Here is an 18798-nt window from a genome sequence, read left to right as displayed (position 1 = left end):
GGCCAAATCAAAAGATGACAGGTGACTCAGGAAGGGTGATGGGAAGTATGAGAGCCAAGGATATCCAGGAACTAGGGCCCCAGAATGTAGCACCAAGTGTAAAGTTTCCTGAACACAACTCAGGTTTAAGGAAGCTTCAGAGAATTTGACAAAAGCAGAGAGACTTTCAAAGGAGCTGCTGCAATGTGGAAGGATTATAAAGGAAGAATGGATAGAAATTCAAACGCAGATCAAATTGTCATTTGCACAGTAAGTTTTCAGTTTAGGACTTTTTGTATACGTGATTTCTGGAGGTTCTTTGCCAGAAGACTCTGTCTTCAGGCAGGAGGAGCTTCTGCATAGTGCTGTGTTGGTGGCTTCTCCATGGCCATTGTCCAGAATTAAAAGAGGAGGACGACAGTCACATCAGAGCAGCCACAACCAAGGCATGTACGTCAGTGGCACTCTTCACTAAATGTGTAGTGCTCTCATACCCACCCCTGGGTCCTAGAGTCCTGATGTCATTCTCTTGACTTTTATTTCTTGCCTGCTCTCCTTGCCCCTATCCTCCCGCCCTTGTTTCCTTCCCTCCCCTCCCCACACCCCCATCTTCCTTTTTTCCCCTACTGTTCTAGTCTAAAATATTTCAATACATTGATTTTACGATTAGGGACTCAAAGGAGAAAGATCTTAGAGATATCTGAATCCACGAGAATGAGAAGATTGTTCCTTGTTCTCCCTACCCCCAACCCACACTCACCAAATAAATCCAGGTGGAAGAGATATAGTGGCTGGAGCCTGAGGGAGAAGGGGCCTTGGTTAGTCAGCACATTTATCCCTCTCCAAAGGCCAACTCCAAGCCAATTCCCCAGAGCAGTGGGGTGACAGAGAATGTACCCACTCTTTGGAAGGATGTGTTTGTGGGAGGAAGAGGGCAGAGAAAGGTCTATTCTAGAAGAGGCAGAGAATCCCCAGCAGACCTACGCGGCAGCCTTTAACCAAGCCTGGAAGAATTCAGTGTAAATTAATAATCAGACTATACATATAGGTTGATTCCCAAGAGAACTCAGGGACCCAATGGACTCATTTTAAGAAGGAAAGGGCCCTGAAGGAGCACACCTAATGCTTCCATATGAATGGGAGCTGGGAAGGACTAACTTTGACTCATGCTTTTAAAGATATTTTTGTGATCATAAGTCCACTCTTGTTAATTTGTTTATTTGGGAGTGTTTTTGGATATGAAGTGCAGAGAATTCATCAGTCCATGCAAACCTTTGGTACACTTTTTTTTTTTAACATTTTAAAAAAGTAATTAATCTATTTATTTTTGGCTGAGTTGGGTCTTCGTTGTTGCGCGTGGGCTTTCTCTAGTTGCGGGAAGGGTGGGGGGCTACTCTTCATTGTGGTGCGCGGGCTTCTCATTGAGGTGGCTTCTCTTGTCGCAGAGCACGGGCTCTAGGCACGTGGGCTTCAGTAGTTGTGGCACGAGCGCTCAGTAGTTGTGGCACGAGGGCTCAGTAGTTGTGGCTTGCAGGCTCTAGAGCGCAGGCTCAGTAGTTGTGGTGCACGGGCTTACTTGCTCCGCGGTATGTGGGATCTCCCCGGACCAGGGCTCGAACCCATGTCCCCTGCACTGGCAGGCGGATTCTTAACCACTGCGCCACCAGGAAAGTCCCTGATATGCTTTTTTAAATTGATTTTTTCCTTCCATCTCTGATCCTTACTCTCATTCTGTCACATACAGATCATAGATAACCTTTTTAAACAATGATTTATGTCTTTAAATATGTTTCTCTGAATAATAAATAGCATTGTTTTCTGTATTTATATGTTTTAGGTTTATATAAATTTGCAGTATGTGTCTCACTCTGTTTCTCACTTTTGTCCACTCAGCACTGTTTTTAGTTGTTGCTGCTGGCTGCTTTGTTGTGCTCCATAGAATGCATCTGCCATCCTGTGCTTGTCTGTCCTCCTAGCAGTGGGCATTCAGCTCATCCCCAGTTCCCAGCTCCCACAATGGTGCTGCCATGAACATCCTTGTGCAGCTCCACTTAGGAGGCTCAGAGAGACTTTTCTGAGTTTATACTCTAAGGGTAGGATTGCATGGTCACAGGGTACACTCATACTTCAAGTTTACCACACACTGGCCAATTGCTACACCCATCTGCATTCCCACTTGTGGGGCACGTGGGTTCCTGTTTTCTCACATCCCCAACAATGTTTGTCATTGTTCGTCTTTCTAACCTTTGCCACCTTGATGCATATATGTACTATTTAATTACTTTTCAATTTACTTATGTTTCTCTTATTAGTGAGTTTGAGTACCTCTTCATATACTGCTTAGCCATTGGATTCCCCTTCTGTGAATAGCCTGTTAGCATTCTTTCTCATTTTTCTTTTGGGGTTTCCTGTGCTTTTCTTATTGATAATTGAGATTTTCTTATATATTATAAATTAGCAATATTACAAATATTTTCTTATATCTATCACTCATTTATTAATTTTGTCTATGGTGTTCTTCATGGCATGGAACTTAATTTTTCTAGAGTCAAATCCATTAATTTTAACCTTATGATTTATGCTTTGAGAGTTTCCCACCCAAATATTAAAGATATTCTCCAAAATGTCCATGTGAGTCTTGCTTTAACCTATCCCACATGTTTTAACATGTAGCACTATCACTCACATAACTTAGTTTATAAATTACTCTTTAATCCAGATATTATTCAAATGATATGTGTTCTAGTTTGCATATATATGGGATTCTTTCAAGATATTCTGATGTTACTGATTTTTAATTTTACTTCATTGTGGGCAGAAACGTATTTGTATAGTATCAACTCTCTGAAATTTACTGAAGCTTCCTTTGTGACCTAGTCCATAGTCAATTTTTGTGAATGTTCCAAGTATGCTACAAAAGGAAATTGTATTCTTTACCTGTTGTGTTTAAGGTTCTAATAAATCTGTATTAGGGTAACTTTATTAATTCTGTTACTCAGATTTATATATATTTTTACCTTTTGCCAATTTGATACATTAGCTTTTAAGGTAAGTGTGCTTAAATTTCGAACTATGATTATTGATCCATTTGTAGCTTCCCATGATTCTGCCAGTCATTTTTTTATATATTCTGATATATTCTGTTGGGTGGCAGTAGAATTAAACAGCCTGTCTTCTTAATCTGTTATTTTATTTGTGAGTATATATTGTTCTTCTTTGTCCCCTATGTCTGTATCTATTTTGCCTGATATTAAAATTGATATTTTAGCTCTCTTGGTAACAATTTTCCTATAATACCTTTTTCCATCTCTTAATTTTCAATCTTCATTTTTTTTGTTTTAATTACTGATATATTTGAGTTTTTAAATTTCCTTTTGTCCTACCAGTTTTATGTTCCTTGCTTTCTTCTTTCTTGCCTTCCTTTAGTTTAGTCAAATATTTTTGTCATCCCTTTCCCTATCTATTAACTGGTAAGTTATACATTATTTTATTTTTCTTCTAGTGATTACCATAGAATATGTCGCTTGTATCCCTGACCTATTACACTCTAATGCAATTAGCCAATTAACCACTTTCTGGACAATGTAAGGGACTTTGAGTATGTTAATTCTCTCTTCCCTTCTGCTTGATGCTATATTGTTTTATACTTAAATCACCATATGTTTCATACCACAGACAAGAAGAAAGAGGAAGAAGATATTTGTAATACATATAATTGACAAAGGGCTCATGTCTAGAATCTGTAAAGAACTCCTATATATCAATGAAACAAAGACAAACAACTGAATAGAAAAGTGGACAAGAGACTTTTTTTTTTTTTTTTTGGCCGGGCCCTGTGGCTTGCGGGATCTTAGTTCCCCAGCTAGGGATTGAATCATGGCAGTGAAAGTGTCAAGTCCTAACCACTGGACTCCCAGGGAACTCCCTGGCAAGAGACTTTTCACAAGAAAGGATACCCACATAACTAAAAAGATATTAAATGACATTCTTCTCATCAGTCACCAGGGAAATGAAAATTAAAGTCATAGGATACTACTACATTTCCACTAATATTGCTAAAATTTTTAAAAGCCTAATAACATCAAGTTGGCAAGTATATAGTGCTCTCATATGTGGTTGTTTAGAATATATTTGGTATAACTACTTTAGAAAACTGGCATTATTACTAAGTTTAAATGTTTGAATACCCTATGACCCAGCAGTATCACTCCCAAATATACACCCAAAAGAAATGCATACATATGTTCACCAAAAGACACAGCCAAGAACGTCCAAAGCTACATGTTATTTGTAATAGCCAAGGACTGGAAACAATCCAAATGTTCATCAGCAGTAGAGTAGATAAATTGTGATCTGTTCATACAAAGAAAATGATGAAACAACTCCTATGCTTAACATGACGGATGACTCCCACAAACATAATGTTTGTGAAAGAAGCCAGACTAAAAAGAATTCATACTGTATGATTCCGTTTATGTAACAGAGGAGGAAGGGAATAGTGACTGGGAGGGCCTACCAGTCCAGAATTTCTTCCTGCCCAGAAGTAGGTATTCTTCTTATATTGTAAAACAGAAAATATAAAGATATGAGGTCCAAGATATGATATTTGTTGCATATGTTGTGACCTGATGTTATAAGTACTTAATGTTGAGCACTTGCTGCAAAATTGAGTAAATTATCCTCTGCCAAAATCCACCCCTCCTGAGTGCTTTCCAAATTATCAGTACCAAACCTTGTCAGCAGATGGCGGGCATTGTACGCATATGTGCTGAATACCCAACAAGAATTTAAGTTAATGTTCCAAGCTGTCCTACAGTTTTGTGTTTAAGGGAGCTGTTTTAAACTTCAGTGCTTCTTTTCGTCCTGATTCTTCACTGTAAGATATTCATTGGAACATGCATGTTTAAACTGCATGGTTTTCATGCAGTCACTTTGTTTCCTCAGTGAAGTGTGAATATTTTGTCCAAACTGATCTGCTTTAGAAAGTAACAAGGCTTTGGTTTTGTACATTTCTACAAATATGCTCACAACCACAAGGGCTTTTTCTTTTGCCCGGTCTTGGAAGTGGAAGACCAGGATAATTTCTTAGGCAGCTCTCACGGGATTTGTGTTTCTCTTAAAAGGGTATCTTTCAGTGCATCCTCTTCCTCCTCCTGCCTCGCCTTTTATGGTGCCCATCAGGCTAGGACAGTTCTCTTCTCCTTGGGCTGACAGATAAGGGCTGCAGGGTGACTCACGCTCCGTGCCTTCCATCCCTAACTGTGGCCTGAAGCTTCATTGCTTCTACCTGCCTTTCTCTGTTCCAGCACTACTTCATTCAGTAATTATTTATTAACTTTGGAGAGTGAATACAAATCTTGTGTTCCCATGTGTGCAGTTGTTTTTTCAAATGGGGCCAAGGTAGTAACTAGTGAAAGCAAGCAAATTTTTTCCAGTGTTAAGGATTATTTTCTATCCTGGTTACTGGTAGATAGATTCCCCAGAGACAGATAGTGTCTTTATAAAGGCAGGAGTACACCATTGTGCATACACACACACACACACAACACACACCCCTTTTAAAATAATCTTTCTATGTGGCATGATGGTTATGGCCTATTGAGACTGCTGCTCTGGAACATGTGACCTGTCCTCAGCTTTCTCTGTGACTGCTTGATTTGTCATCTTTGGAGTCCTCCACAGCTTACCCAGAGAGCACTTTGCCTGGCCTTGCTTGCTATGCTGAACTAGCTCTCAAGTGTGCCTGTGATAAGTAAACGCTCCTCAGAGCATCAACAGGACACCTTCCAGGTATCTCTAAGGTATGTTACATGATATATTTGACAATATGGCCTTAGAATCAGGTCGCTCTTGGTTCATGTCAGCATCCATTCAACCTTCCCAACTGAAGGACCCTGGGCAAGTCCTTCCTTCTCGTCTCCTGTTGAGGTGGGAATGATCAGCCCCCAGAGGGTTGCTGTGGTGATGAAATGAACCTTACATTAAAGCATCTGGGTATGTGGTAGGCCTAAAAAAGTAGCTATTATTATTGCTACTGTCTAATTGAGCATTTTCCTTTCTGCCATTTCATCCTAGAAATGATTTGATTTTAAAGCATGTAGTACCGACATCACAGAATAAGATACTGTACTTCAAGACTGCCCCTGTCTTGCTATTCTTTCCTGTACTTTTTTTTCCTATGACTTGAGAAAGCTGTTTTGTTTCATTTTGTTTTTTTGTCTTTGCTCTTATGAACCACCTAAGCTAAAAATCAGATATGTATATATCTGTATGTAGATATGTGTATATACATATACACATGTATATGTTTTAAGCTCGAGTTTGTTTCTTTGTCTTGCTTTCTCTAGATTCATTATAGTCACAAGATTTGGAAAATGATTCTAACACAAGTTTTCCAGAGAGGAAAGAACATAGGAGAGGTTTCTCTCTTAGCCAGTACTTCCTGGGAGGGGGTAGAAGATAATGGAGAAAATAGTGGCAAGGGGGGCAGTGTCTATATCTACCTGCCATCACCTCATTAGGATGGTGGAATTCTACTTAGTTCCACATGTTTCCCAGAATACATTCCCAAGGCTTTTAGTGTGAATTTTTTTTTTTTTTTTTTTTTGTGAACGTTATACCAAATCTTGTTTCATATTTTCATCCCTGAGTTTAAAAAAAAAACAACTAAGACTATTTTTTAAAAAGTAGTTTAAGGTTCGCAGCAAATTTGAGTAGGAGGTACAGAGATTTCCTAAATACCCTCTCCCCAACACATACATAGCCACCCCCATCAACATCCCCCGCTAGAGCAGTACATTTGTTACAACTGATGAACCTACACTGACACATCATAATCACCCAAAGTCCATAGCTGACATTATGGTTCACTCTGGGTGTCATATGTTCTATGGGTTTGGACAAATGCATAATGATGTGAATCCGCCATTGTAGTACCATACAGAGTCTTTTCACTGCCCTAAAATCCACTGTGCCCTGCCTGCCTATTCATCCCTCCCTCCCCCCAAACTCCTGTCAACCACTGATCTTTTTACTGTCTCCCAAGTTTTGCCTTTTCCAGAATGTCATGTAGTTGGAATCACATTACATGACATTTTGGAAAAGGCAAAACTTTTGGTATGCCTTTTGCAGGTATGTAGACTTTCAGATTGGCTTCTTTTACTTAGTGATATGCATTGAAGGTTGTTCCATGTCTTTTCATGACTTGATAGCTCATTTCTTCTTAGCGTTGAATAATATTCCATTGTCAGGATGTACCACAATTTATTTTTCCATTCACCTACTGAAGGACATCTTGGTTGCTTCCAAGTTTTGGCAATTATGAATAAAGCTGCTATAAACATCCATGTGCAGTTTTTTGTGTGGATGTAAGTTTTCAACTCCTTTGGGTAAATACCAAGGAGCATGGTTGCTGATTGTATGGTAAGTATACGTTGAGTTTTGTAAGAAATTGCCAAACTGGCTTCCGAAGTGGCTGCACCATTTTGCATTCCCACTAGCAGTGAATGAGAGTTCCTGTTGCTCCACATCCTCGCTGGCATTTGGTGGTATTAGCGTTCCATTTTGGGCATTCCAATACATATGTACACTTGCATTTTTATTTTTGCAGACCATTTTAAAGCAAATCCCAGATAACGTAATTTCCCCTGTAAATATGTCAGTCTGCATCTCTGAGAACATGACCATCATCCAATTAAGTAATAACGCCTAATAAAATTCACAATTCCTCAATATTATCTAATGGCTAAAAAATGTCCTTTTAACAATTTGTTTGTATCAGGATTCAAGCACGAGTCACATTTTGCATTGGGCTATATGTCCCTTGAGTCTCTTTATATTTGTAAAAGTCTCCCCATCCTTTTTTGTCCGGCTTTTTTTTTTTTTTTTTTACTTTTTGGCTGTGCTGCGCAGCGTGCAGAATCTTAGTTCCCCAAGCAGGGATGGACTCTGTGTCCCCTGTGGTGGAATTGTAGTGTCTTCCACTGGACCGCCAAGGAAGACCCTTGTCCAGCTTTTCTGAAGTATAATTTTTTTTTTTTTTGAAGCCCTACTACCTAAAGACCACAGGAGGTAGGAGGGAGCCACAGATGGCTCAGGATTCTTGCTCTAACTCAGAGTAACTTTTTTTTTTTTTTAAACATCTTTATTGGAGTATAACTGCTTTACAATGGTGTGTTAGTTTCTGCTGTATAACAAAGTGAATCAGCTATATGTATACATACATCCCCATATATCCTCTCCCTCTTGCGTCTCCCTCCCCCAGAGTAACTGTTAATTCAGAGCCAGGCTGTGGAGTCTTCCTTGAGGGTTGTTATAGCTTGTAATTGGTCTGTTCATATTTTCTATTTCTTCCTGATTCAGTCTTGGCAGGTTGTGCCTTTCTAAGAATTTGTCCATTTCTTCCAGGTTGTCCATTTTATTGGCATAGAGTTGCTTGTAGTAATCTCTCATGATCTTTTGTATTTCTGCAGTGTCAGTTGTTACTTCTCCTTTTTCATTTCTAATTCTATTGATTTGAGTCTTCTCCCTTTTTTTCTTGATGAGTCTGGCTAATGGTTTATCAATTTTGTTTATCCTTTCAAAGAACCAGCTTTTAGTTTTATTGATCTTTGCTATCGTTTCCTTCATTTCTTTTTCATTTATTTCTGATCTGATTTTTATGATTTCTTTCCTCCTGCTAACTTTGGGGTTTTTTTGTTCTTCTTTCTCTAATTGCTTTAGGTGCAAGGTTAGGTTGTTTATTCGAGATGTTTCCTGTTTCTTAAGGTAAGATTGTATTGCTATAAACTTCCCTCTTAGAACTGCTTTTGCTGCATCCCATAGATTTTGAGTCGTCGTGTCTCCATTGTCATTTGTTTCTAGGTATTTTTTGATTTCCTCTTTGATTTCTTCAGTGATCACTTCGTTATTAAGTAGTGTATTGTTTAGCCTCCATGTGTTTGTATTTTTTACAGATCTTCTCCTGTAATTGATATCGAGTCTCATAGCGTTGTGGTCGGAAAAGATACTTGATACAATTTCAATTTTCTTAAATTTACCAAGGCTTGATTTGTGACCCAAGATATGATCTATCCTGGAGAATGTTCCATGAGCACTTGAGAAAAATGTGTATTCTGTTGTTTTTGGATGGAATGTCCTATAAATATCAATTAACTCCATCTCGTTTAATGTATCATTTAAAGCTTGTGTTTCCTTATTTATTTTCATTTTGGATGATCTGTCCATTGGTGAAAGTGGGGTGTTAAAGTCCCCTACTATGAATGTGTTACTGTCGATTTCCCCTTTTATGGTTGTCAGTATTTGCCTTATGTATTGAGGTGCACCTATGTTGGGTGCATAAATATTTACAATTGTTATATCTTCCTCTTGGATCGATCCCTTGATCATTATGTAGTGTCCTTCTTTGTCTCTTCTAATAGTCTTTATTTTAAAGTCTATTTTGTCTGATATGAGAATTGCTACTCCAGCTTTCTTTTGGTTTCCATTTGCATGAAATACCTTTTTCCATCCCCTTACTTTCAGTCTGTATGTGTCTCTAGGTCTGAAATGGGTCTCTTGTAGACAGCAAATATATGGGTCTTGTTTTTGTATCCATTCAGCCAATCTGTGTCTTTTGGTGGGAGCATTTAGTCCATTTACATTTAAGGTAATTATCGATATGTGTGTTCCTATTCCCATTTTCTTAATTGTTTTGGGTTCGTTATTGTAGGTCTTTTCCTTCTTTTGTGTTTCTTGCCTAGAGAAGTTCCTTTAGCAGTTGTTGTAGAGCTGGTTTGGTGGTGCTGAACTCTCTCAGCTTTTGCTTTTCTGTAAAGGTTTTAATTTCTCCATCAAATCTGAATGAGATCCTTGCTGGGTAGAGTAATCTTGGTTGCAGGTTTTTCTCCTTCAACACTTTCAATATGTCCTGCCACTCCCTTCTGGCTTGCAGAGTTTCTGCTGAAAGATCAGCTGTTAACCTTATGGGGATTCCCTTGTATGTTATTTGTTGTTTTTCCCTTGCTGCTTTTAATATGTTTTCTTTGTATTTAATTTTTGACAGTTTGATTAATATGTGTCTTGGCGTATTTCTCCTTGGATTTATCCTGTATGGGACTCTCTGTGCTTCCTGGACTTGATTAACTATTTCCTTTCCCATATTAGGGAAGTTTTCAACTATAATCTCTTCAAATATTTTCTCAGTCCCTTTCTTTTTCTCTTCTTCTTCTGGAACCCCTATAATTCGAATGTTGGTGCATTTAATGTTGTCCCAGAGGTCTCTGAGACTGTCCTCAATTCTTTTCATTCTTTTTTCTTTATTCTGCTCTGCAGTAGTTATTTCCACTATTTTATCTTCCAGGTCACTTATCCGTTCTTCTGCCTCAGTTATTCTGCTATTGATCCCATCTAGAGTACTTTTAATTTCATTTATTGTGTTGTTCATCATTGCTTGTTTCATCTTTAGTTCTTCTAGGTCCTTGTTAACTGATTCTTGCATTTTGTCCATTCTATTGTCCATTCTATCTCCAAGATTTCGGATCAACCTTACTATCATTATTCTGAATTCTTTCTCAGGTAGACTGCCTATTTCCTCTTCATTTGTTAGGTCTGGTGGGTTTTTATCTTGCTCCTTCATCTGCTGTGTGTTTTTCTGTCTTTTCATTTTGCTTATCTTACTGTGTTTGGGGTCTCCTTTTTTGCAGGCTGAAGGTTCGTAGTTCCTGTTGTTTTTTGTGTCTGTCCCCAGTGGCTAAGGTTGGTTCAGTGGGTTGTGTAGGCTTCCTGGTGGAGGGTACTAGTGCCTGTGTTCTGGTGGATGAGGCTGGATCTTGTCTTTCTGGTGGGCAGGTCCACGTCTGGTTGTGTGTTTTGGGGTGTCTGTAGACTTATTATGATTTTGGGCAGCCTCTCTGCTAATGGGTGGGGTTGTGTTCCTGTCTTGCTAGTTGTTTGGCATAGGATGTCCAGCACTGTAGCTTGCTGGTCGTTGAGTGAAGCTGGGTGCTGGCGTTGAGATGGAGATCTCTCGGAGATTTTTGCTGTTTGATATTATGTGCAGCTGGGAGGCCTCTTGTGGACCAGTGTCCTGAAGTTGGCTCTCCCACCTCAGAGGCACAGCACTGACTCCTGGCTGCAGCACCAAGAGCCTTTCATCCACAGGGCTCCTTAATTTGGGATGATTCGTTGTCTATTCAGGTATTCCACAGATGCAGGGTATATCAAATTGATTGTGGAGCTTTAATCCGCTGCTTCTGAGGCTGCTGGGAGAGATTTCCCTTTCTCTTCTTTGTTCTCACAGTTCCCAGGGGCTCAGCTTTGGATTTGGCCCCGCCTGTGCATGTAGGTCGCCGGAGGGCGTCTGTTCTTTGCTCAGACAGGACGGGGTTAAAGGAGCCGCTGATTCGGAGGCTCTGGCTCACTCAGGCCGCGGGGTAGGGAGGGTCACGGAGTGTGGGGCGGGCCTGCAGCGGCAGAGGCCGGCGTGACGTTGCAGCCTGAGGCGCGCCGTGCGTTCTCCCGGGGGAGTTGTCCCTGGATCCCGGGACCCTGGCAGTGGCGGGCTGCACAGGCTCCCCGGAAGGGCATGTGGCTAGTGACCTGTGTTCGCACACAGGCCTCCTGGTGGCGGCAGCAGCGGCCTTAGCGTCTCATGTCTGTCTCTGGGCTCCGCACTTTTAGCCACGGCTCGCACCCGTCCCTGGAGCTCTCTCAAGCAGCGTTCTTAATCCCCTCTCCTCGTGCACCAGGAAACAAAGAGGGACGCAAAAGTCTCTTGCCTCTTCGGCAGGTCCAGACTTTTCCCGGACTCTCTCCCGGCTAGCCGCGGTGCACTAACGCCCTGCAGGCTGTGTTCACGCCGCCAACCTCAGTCCTCTCCCGGCGCTCCGACAAAAGCCGGAGCCTCAGCTCCCAGTCCCGCCCGCCCCGGCGGGCGAGCAGACAAGCCTCTCGGCTGGTGAGTGCCGGTCGGCCCGATCCTCTGCGCTGGAATCTCTCCGCTTTGCCCTCCGCACCCCTGTTGCTGTGCTCTCTTCCGCGGATCCCAAGCTCCCCCACTCCGCCTCCCGAAGTCTCCACCCGCGAAGGGGCTTCCTAGTGTGTGGACAGTTTTCCTCCTTCACAGCTCTCTCCCGCTGGTGCAGGACCCGTCCCTATCCTTTTGTCTCTGTTTAGTTTTTTCTTTTGCCCTAACCAGGTACGTGGGGGGTTCCTTGCCTTTTGGGAGGTCTGAGGTCTTCTGCCAGCGTTCAGTAGGTGCTCCGTAGGAGTTGTTCCACGCGTAGATGTATTTCTGGTGTATCTGTGGGGAGGAAGGTGATCTCCGCGTCTTACTCTTCCGCCATCTTCCCGGAAGTCTCCTAGTGTGAATTTTTGATACTTTGGTAAATAGCCTTTGCTTTTACCATTGTCCTCCCTTAATTGGTCCAGTCAATAACCTCCAAATCTAGCTTTTGCTTGCTCTACTCAGCTTTTATTTTTTTAGTTCATGCCATCACCTAGAGATGTGTTTCTTTTTTTTGGCTGTGTTGGGTTTTTGTTGCTGCTTTTGGGCTTTCTCTAGTTGCAGCGAGCAGGGGCTACTCTTTGTTGTGGTGCGTGGGCCTCTCACTGTGGTGGCTTCTCTTGTTGTGGAGCATGGGCTCTAAGCACGTGGGCTTCAGTTGTTGTGGCACATGGGCTTAGTTGCTCCACCGCGGCATGTGGGATCTTCCTGGACCAGGGCTCAAACCCATGTCCCCTGCATTGGCAAGTGGATTCTTAACCACTGCCCCACCAGGGAAGTCCCAGTGTTTCTTTAAAGAATCACTTTCTCTGCACTTATCTTTTGGGCATAAAGGCTCTGACAAATGCTCATGTGCTCAAAACCCTCCTTCTCCCTTTCCTACTTCCAGGAAACACCCCACTGCTCTCCAGAGGAGATATGTCTCCTGTCAGTTCCTCCCATTCAATGCTATGTGCTTAGAATGTTTTATGCTTATTTAACAAAGAAGGAAATAGTTTGATTTTTCCTGGCACTCTTCATCATCCTGTATTCCTGCGATTGAAGAGACTCTCTTACTTTATACAAAATCTGTTTTTTTTAATCATTTTTTTAAATGTGGGGAAGCAGAAAAACACATGGCACAGATTACTTTCATATACTTTATCTACTTTCTATTATTTGAATCCTCTAAAGCTTTACTATTTTTATTTTTGTTGAAGTATAGCTGATTTACGATATTATATTAGTTTCAGGTGGACTGAAACTAATTTCATAGTGATTCAATATTTTTATAGATTGTACTTCATTTTAAGTTATCACAAAATAATGGCTAAATTTCCCTGTGCTGTACAATATATCCTTGTTGCTTATCTACTTTACACTTAGTAGTTTGTACCTCTTAATCCCCTACTCCTATCTTGTCCCTCCCCCCATCCCTCTCCACACTGGTAACCACTAGTTTGTTCTTTATATCTGTGAGTCTGTTTCTGTTTTGTTATATTCATTCGATTCTTTTACTTTTTAGATTCCACTTATAAGTGATAGCATAGAGAGTATTTGTCTTTTGTCTTGCTCTGTCTGACTTATTTCACTAAGCATAATAATCTCTAGGTCCATTCATGTTATTGCAAATGGCAGAATTTCATTCTTTTTATGGCTGAGTACTATTCCATTGTGTGTGTGCGCACACGTATATATTGGGTTGGCCAAAAAGTTCATTCATGTTTTTTTGTAAGATGTTATAGAAAAATCCAAACAAACTTTTGGCCAACCCAATATATATGTATCACATCTTCTTTATCCATTCATCTGTTGATGGGCACTTAGGTTGCTTCTATATCTTGGCTATTGTAAATAATGCTGCTATGAACATTGGGGTGCATGTATCTTTTCAAATTAGTGTTTTCATTTTCTTCAAATAGCTTTACTATTTTAGAGCACTGCATTTTGGTCTTCCCCTTTTCTAATACTCTATCTGTATAATATACATTTCCCTTAAACAGCTGCACTTAATAATAATGATTTTAAACAACCACACTAGCTAGCAATTCTTGATCACCTTCTGGTCTGGCTCTTGCTAAGTGCTTTGCAGACCTCATCTCACCATTTAATCTGCAGTCCTCCCTGTGATGTATGTACCCTTCATATTCCCATTTTCAAATGAAGAAAACTGAAGCTGAGAGAAGTGAGGTCATTTCCCAGGGTCATAAAGCTGGGAAGTAGCAGAGCAGAGCCAGGTCTTCATCCAACCCTGGTGTCCACACTCCTCACCACAGCACAGATCCCATTCACTAGCACAGAATGGAAACCTGACAATGCCCTCTACAGAGCACAGCTTTTACCTATGTGTGCCAGATGGTAAAGAGAGACGCAGATGTAAACCTTTTCTCCTTTTGACTCTAGAAAATCCTAATTTTCCTCTTCCAAGATTGATTTTTCATCAGATTTCCATAATCAGCAATGGTCCCACAAGGCTTCTGCTGTTCACTGGTGCTCAATATTCTTGCCAAATTCCTGAGCTTTTAAAAGGAAACCCTCTATTGCCTTAGTAATACCAGAGGAGATTGCACTTGTTTGTTGCAGGTTAAAACAAGTCTCCATCCCTGTGGGATCTTCTGAAACTCATCTGAGATGAGATAGTGTCTTGTCATGTGCTCTGTAGAATTACTGCAGATGTATTTTCATTCAATGAAATACGCTGTGGTTTAAGTTGTGGACCTGCCAAATCAACATACTGCCACATTTTGTTGTTCAGAATTCTCTATCTTTTCATCTGTCCAGTGTGTTTCCTAAAGCCACCCAAACACATTATGGGCCCACTAGATAATAAATCCTCAAAGCATCCCTGGCAGGTAGATAGGAAAGGAAAGGAGAAAATGTTGCCCTCCCACACATTACTTATGAGCAAATAGAGACAGACAAGATTGCCTGAAATTGACTGATGGCTTTAAATGAGTTGGAAATGGAGGTAAGACTATAATTTAGTTATTTCCTGATGTAGTACTCCCCCAGTTCCTTTTTTATTAAACATATTGTGAAGCTAAAGTAATTTTATTTTCTATTTTGTCTTTTCTTTTATGTGAGCAATGTACCCTCAATGAGCTCCAGAATGCTCATTGTAGATTACATTAGCTTGATAGCCTTCATTTCTGGCTGGTTAGTGCCAGGACCCTGGAATAGCATGCAACGACAACTTCAAAGGGTGAGAGTAGAAAGTGCCACATTCTCTGCACACGCTAAACAACTGAGTGTTGTATTTGTTCATCTTTTTAACCAAATATCTCAGGCATATAAAGCTAAAGATATTGTTACGCGAATACTCAAGTACACACTTCCAAGCTTCAAAATAGAATATTTCAGATAAGTGGAAGGCTGTTTATGCGTTCTTCTCAATCTCTTTTCTTCTCCCCATGTTACAGGCAATTGTGATGTTGAATTTAGTGTTTTTCATTCCTCTGAATCTATACATGTATAGCCATAAAAAATATACAGTATTATTTTTCATTTTTTTACTTCATATGTATGTTTCCTTCTGTACCTTGCTTTTATCCCCCCATTACTTTTCTATTTTTGAGATGTATCCACATCAGTTGATACACATAGTGCTAGTCTCTTCATTTTAAACCTCCATATTATGTTTAATCCATGTAACTTTCCTCTAATTTAATTATACATTCTGAGGGTGAACACATAAATTGCTTCCAGTTTTTCACTATTATAAACACTATTTCCATGATCGTTTTTGTACATGTCTTTATGGGCATATGTGCAAGATTATCTCTGAGGTATATGCCCAGGAGTGGAATTGCTTAATTGACAAGTATCCACATCATCAACTTTACTGGGTTTGCTTTCCACCAGTTTATACTCTCACCAGCAGTAATTCCCATTACTCCATGTCCTCGTCAATACTTGATATTGTCAGACTTTTTATGTTTGCCAATCATATAGTTTCTTTAATTGCATTTCCCTGATAATGAGGTTTGACATCTTTTCATACATCTGCTGGACATTTGGAATTTCTGTTCTGTGAAATGTCTGTTCCTTTCTTTTACTCATTTTTTTAACTGGGCTATTTGCATTTTTCTTATTAACTTGTAGACATTCTTCATATTTCTGATGACAAGTTATTTGCTGGTTACATATATTGTATGTACTCCCAATGTGTAATTTGCCTTCTCACTTTCTTTATGATGAATTTTGATGCACAGGAGTTTTTATTTTTAATGCGACCAAATTTACCTACTTCTTTCATTCTGATTTGTACTTTTTTATCTTATTTAAGAAGTCCTTCCCTACCCCAAAGTCATGGAGTTAATTTTCCTTATATTTTCCCTCAAACGTATCAAAGTTTTGCTTTTTAAATTTAGGCCTCTAAAAGTCACTTGGAACTTTTGTGTACATAGTGTGAGGGATCTAATTTTTTCCCTTTGGATAACTTAAGTGAGGAGGTAAATAGTTTTACCTACAGGTGAAAGAAGGACTCACAGTCTGAAGAATTCTATAGGGTTTGAAATGTGAGACCAATGATAGGTTGACAAAAATCTTTTAAACTTAGAGAGTTCAGAAATGGCAACAGGTCACCTTCATGTGTGACTGCATCCCTTCAGGGCTGGGCATCCTGCTAACAGCTTGTTGGATGTCATTGGATTCATGAGGTCTGTGCCCTCATGTAGAAATGCTTGTAGCAAGGGCAAAACTATGGTCAATGAAAGCCATGTGTTTGTTCCTGCTGAAATTGCCTCCTTCCAGGTCTCCTTCTCAGCAGATACTCAAATTAAATTTCCAGGCAGTGAAGTAATGGAAAGTTACCACTTGGACTTGACTACAATGTGATTTATAAAAGAAAAATTGGTACTTCCATATCTAACTAGCTGCCCTGGGTGAGTACACCCAGTGTTCATCTATTAGGGTGCTGATGAAAGGAAAATCTCTGAGCCTGGAGTCTGCCAGTAAGAGTGATTTAAACAACAGAAAGTTATTCTGAGATGAACGTGTGGGTGGCGATGGTTCCTTCTGGGGACTGTGAGGTGTTCCATGCCTCTCTGCTAACTTCCAGATGTGTACTGGCAACCTTTGGTGTTCCTTGTCTTACAGATGCATCACACCAATCTCTGCCTTTGTGTTCACGTGGCATTATCCCTGTGCCTCTGTGTCCAAATATCTCCTTTTTATAAGGATACCAGTCATACTGTCCAGTATGACATTTTCTTAATATAACTAATTATGTCTTCAACGATGCTATTTCCAAATAAAGTCACATTTTGAGGTACTGAGGGTGAGGACTTCATATGAATTTGGGATGGGGGGACACAATTCAAACCCTAATAGGTTCTTACAAAGTTTCTTTTATTCCGCCTTTTATAAAATTTCAATAATTTCTCCAGCCCTTAATTAGAGCAACAGTCTAATATTTTTGCAACTAAATCAATGTGAAAATACGTTCCTTTCTTGAAGATTTTTTCCCTAAAATTTATTCCAAAATCTGTGAAAATCAAGGTATGAACTATAGCCTCAAAGTCTCTAAGTCAGTGGATCTGCAGGTTGTTTCTTCTGTCTTCCCTCCTCACCTCACCCTTCCTCCTTCCATAGACAGCAGGCACCCACTGTGTGTCAGACACTGCAGGGTGCTGGCAATGTCAAGATGAATGCGGCAGCCTTGGACTCTGCTTTCTCAGAGTCATGCACTAAAGGGATTGGTGCCAAGTCCCCAGGCACTTATAATTCAATGTGAGAGATGTATCCTGAATGGGGAGGTTCACAGTTCTGTGGGAGCACAGTCAGGTGTTCACAGAGTCGCCCAACCCAGCCTGGGATGTCAGGGAACAGAGCCAGCACTAGGATGAGAGAGCCAGGTGCCCAGACCACACCATTTAAGAGGCGCTCACACTTGGATGCCAACCCTGCACCTGCCCAACGCTGAGAGTGATCACCTCCTTAAATGGTGTGTCCTAGGTGTCTCAACGGTCTCACTCTAGTCCTGGCCCTGGGAGGGAAAGCTACGTAAAGGAGGAGACAGCTAAGCTAAAACTGGAAAAGGAATGATAGAAAGATGAATGGCAGTTTTCCAGGTAGAGATGGAATAAAGAACATTCCAGATAGAAAGACCAGCAAAGACCCAGAGAGAAGGTAGGCATGACACAACTGGGGGGCTGAAAGAGAACTGGCATCAGGGGAGCCAAATGGGAAGGTTTAGATGACTCCCATGAGTCATCTGAACTCACCAAGTCGAGGGAAACTAGAGTCCCAGCAGAGCCACTGCCACCTATGCGCCATGTTTTTACACAACTGGGTGAGTGAACGGAGCCTTCGTGAGAATTAAAAACAAAAGTCTCCTTTTCTCCAGGTGGACACAGGCTTGTATCCAAGCACACAGCTCAGTCAGCAGAGCCTGGGCTGGATTGAAACTCCCACTTGCCCCCTTGGGCAGGTTTCCATCAGGATTTAGGCAGAGGAAGGTGCAGGAGTCTGTGGGTGCAGAGTCGGGCCCTGAAGACAAGAATTTGAGGCCCTTAGTGTTGGATCAGAACTCCAAAACCAAGCCCAGATGGCCTGGTGTGCTTCACTCAGCTCTGAGCTGGAGGATTGGCCTTTCTGTTCCAACCCCATGTTGTCACATCGTGAATTCTGCTACTCTGGGAGTTGGGAGCTATATTGAATTTATTTTTCTTTTATAACTCACAGATCCTCAGGCTAATTTCCTTAACCACAGCTTAGTGGCTTGAATTGATCAGCCGAAGGGAAAAGACTGGATTTATCACCTATTTCTAGATTCTTCTGCATCTGGGATCATGATATGGAATATATTAACATATTTAAACTTACAGTATAATTGATTTACCAGAATATTCCATTAA

General features: G+C 40.7%; 1 protein-coding gene across 6 annotated transcripts in view; it reads left to right on the top strand.

The window, feature by feature from the left end:
- TTC23 (tetratricopeptide repeat domain 23) overlaps positions 1–18798 on the top strand; it is a 118521-nt gene that overhangs the window by 46297 nt on the left and 53426 nt on the right. For all 6 annotated transcript variants that reach the window (XM_049706104.1, XM_033431447.2, XM_049706107.1 and 3 more), the window contains one exon: positions 124–249. In XM_049706104.1, coding sequence (XP_049562061.1) covers positions 124–249 — 126 coding nt within the window. The remainder of the gene's footprint in view (positions 1–123; positions 250–18798) is intronic.

The sequence above is a fragment of the Orcinus orca genome, chromosome 2 (assembly GCF_937001465.1).
Source record: "Orcinus orca chromosome 2, mOrcOrc1.1, whole genome shotgun sequence".
NCBI lineage: Eukaryota > Metazoa > Chordata > Mammalia > Artiodactyla > Delphinidae > Orcinus > Orcinus orca.
The sequence above is the reverse complement of the archived record's forward strand: the minus strand, read 5'-3'. Positions and strand labels throughout refer to the sequence as shown.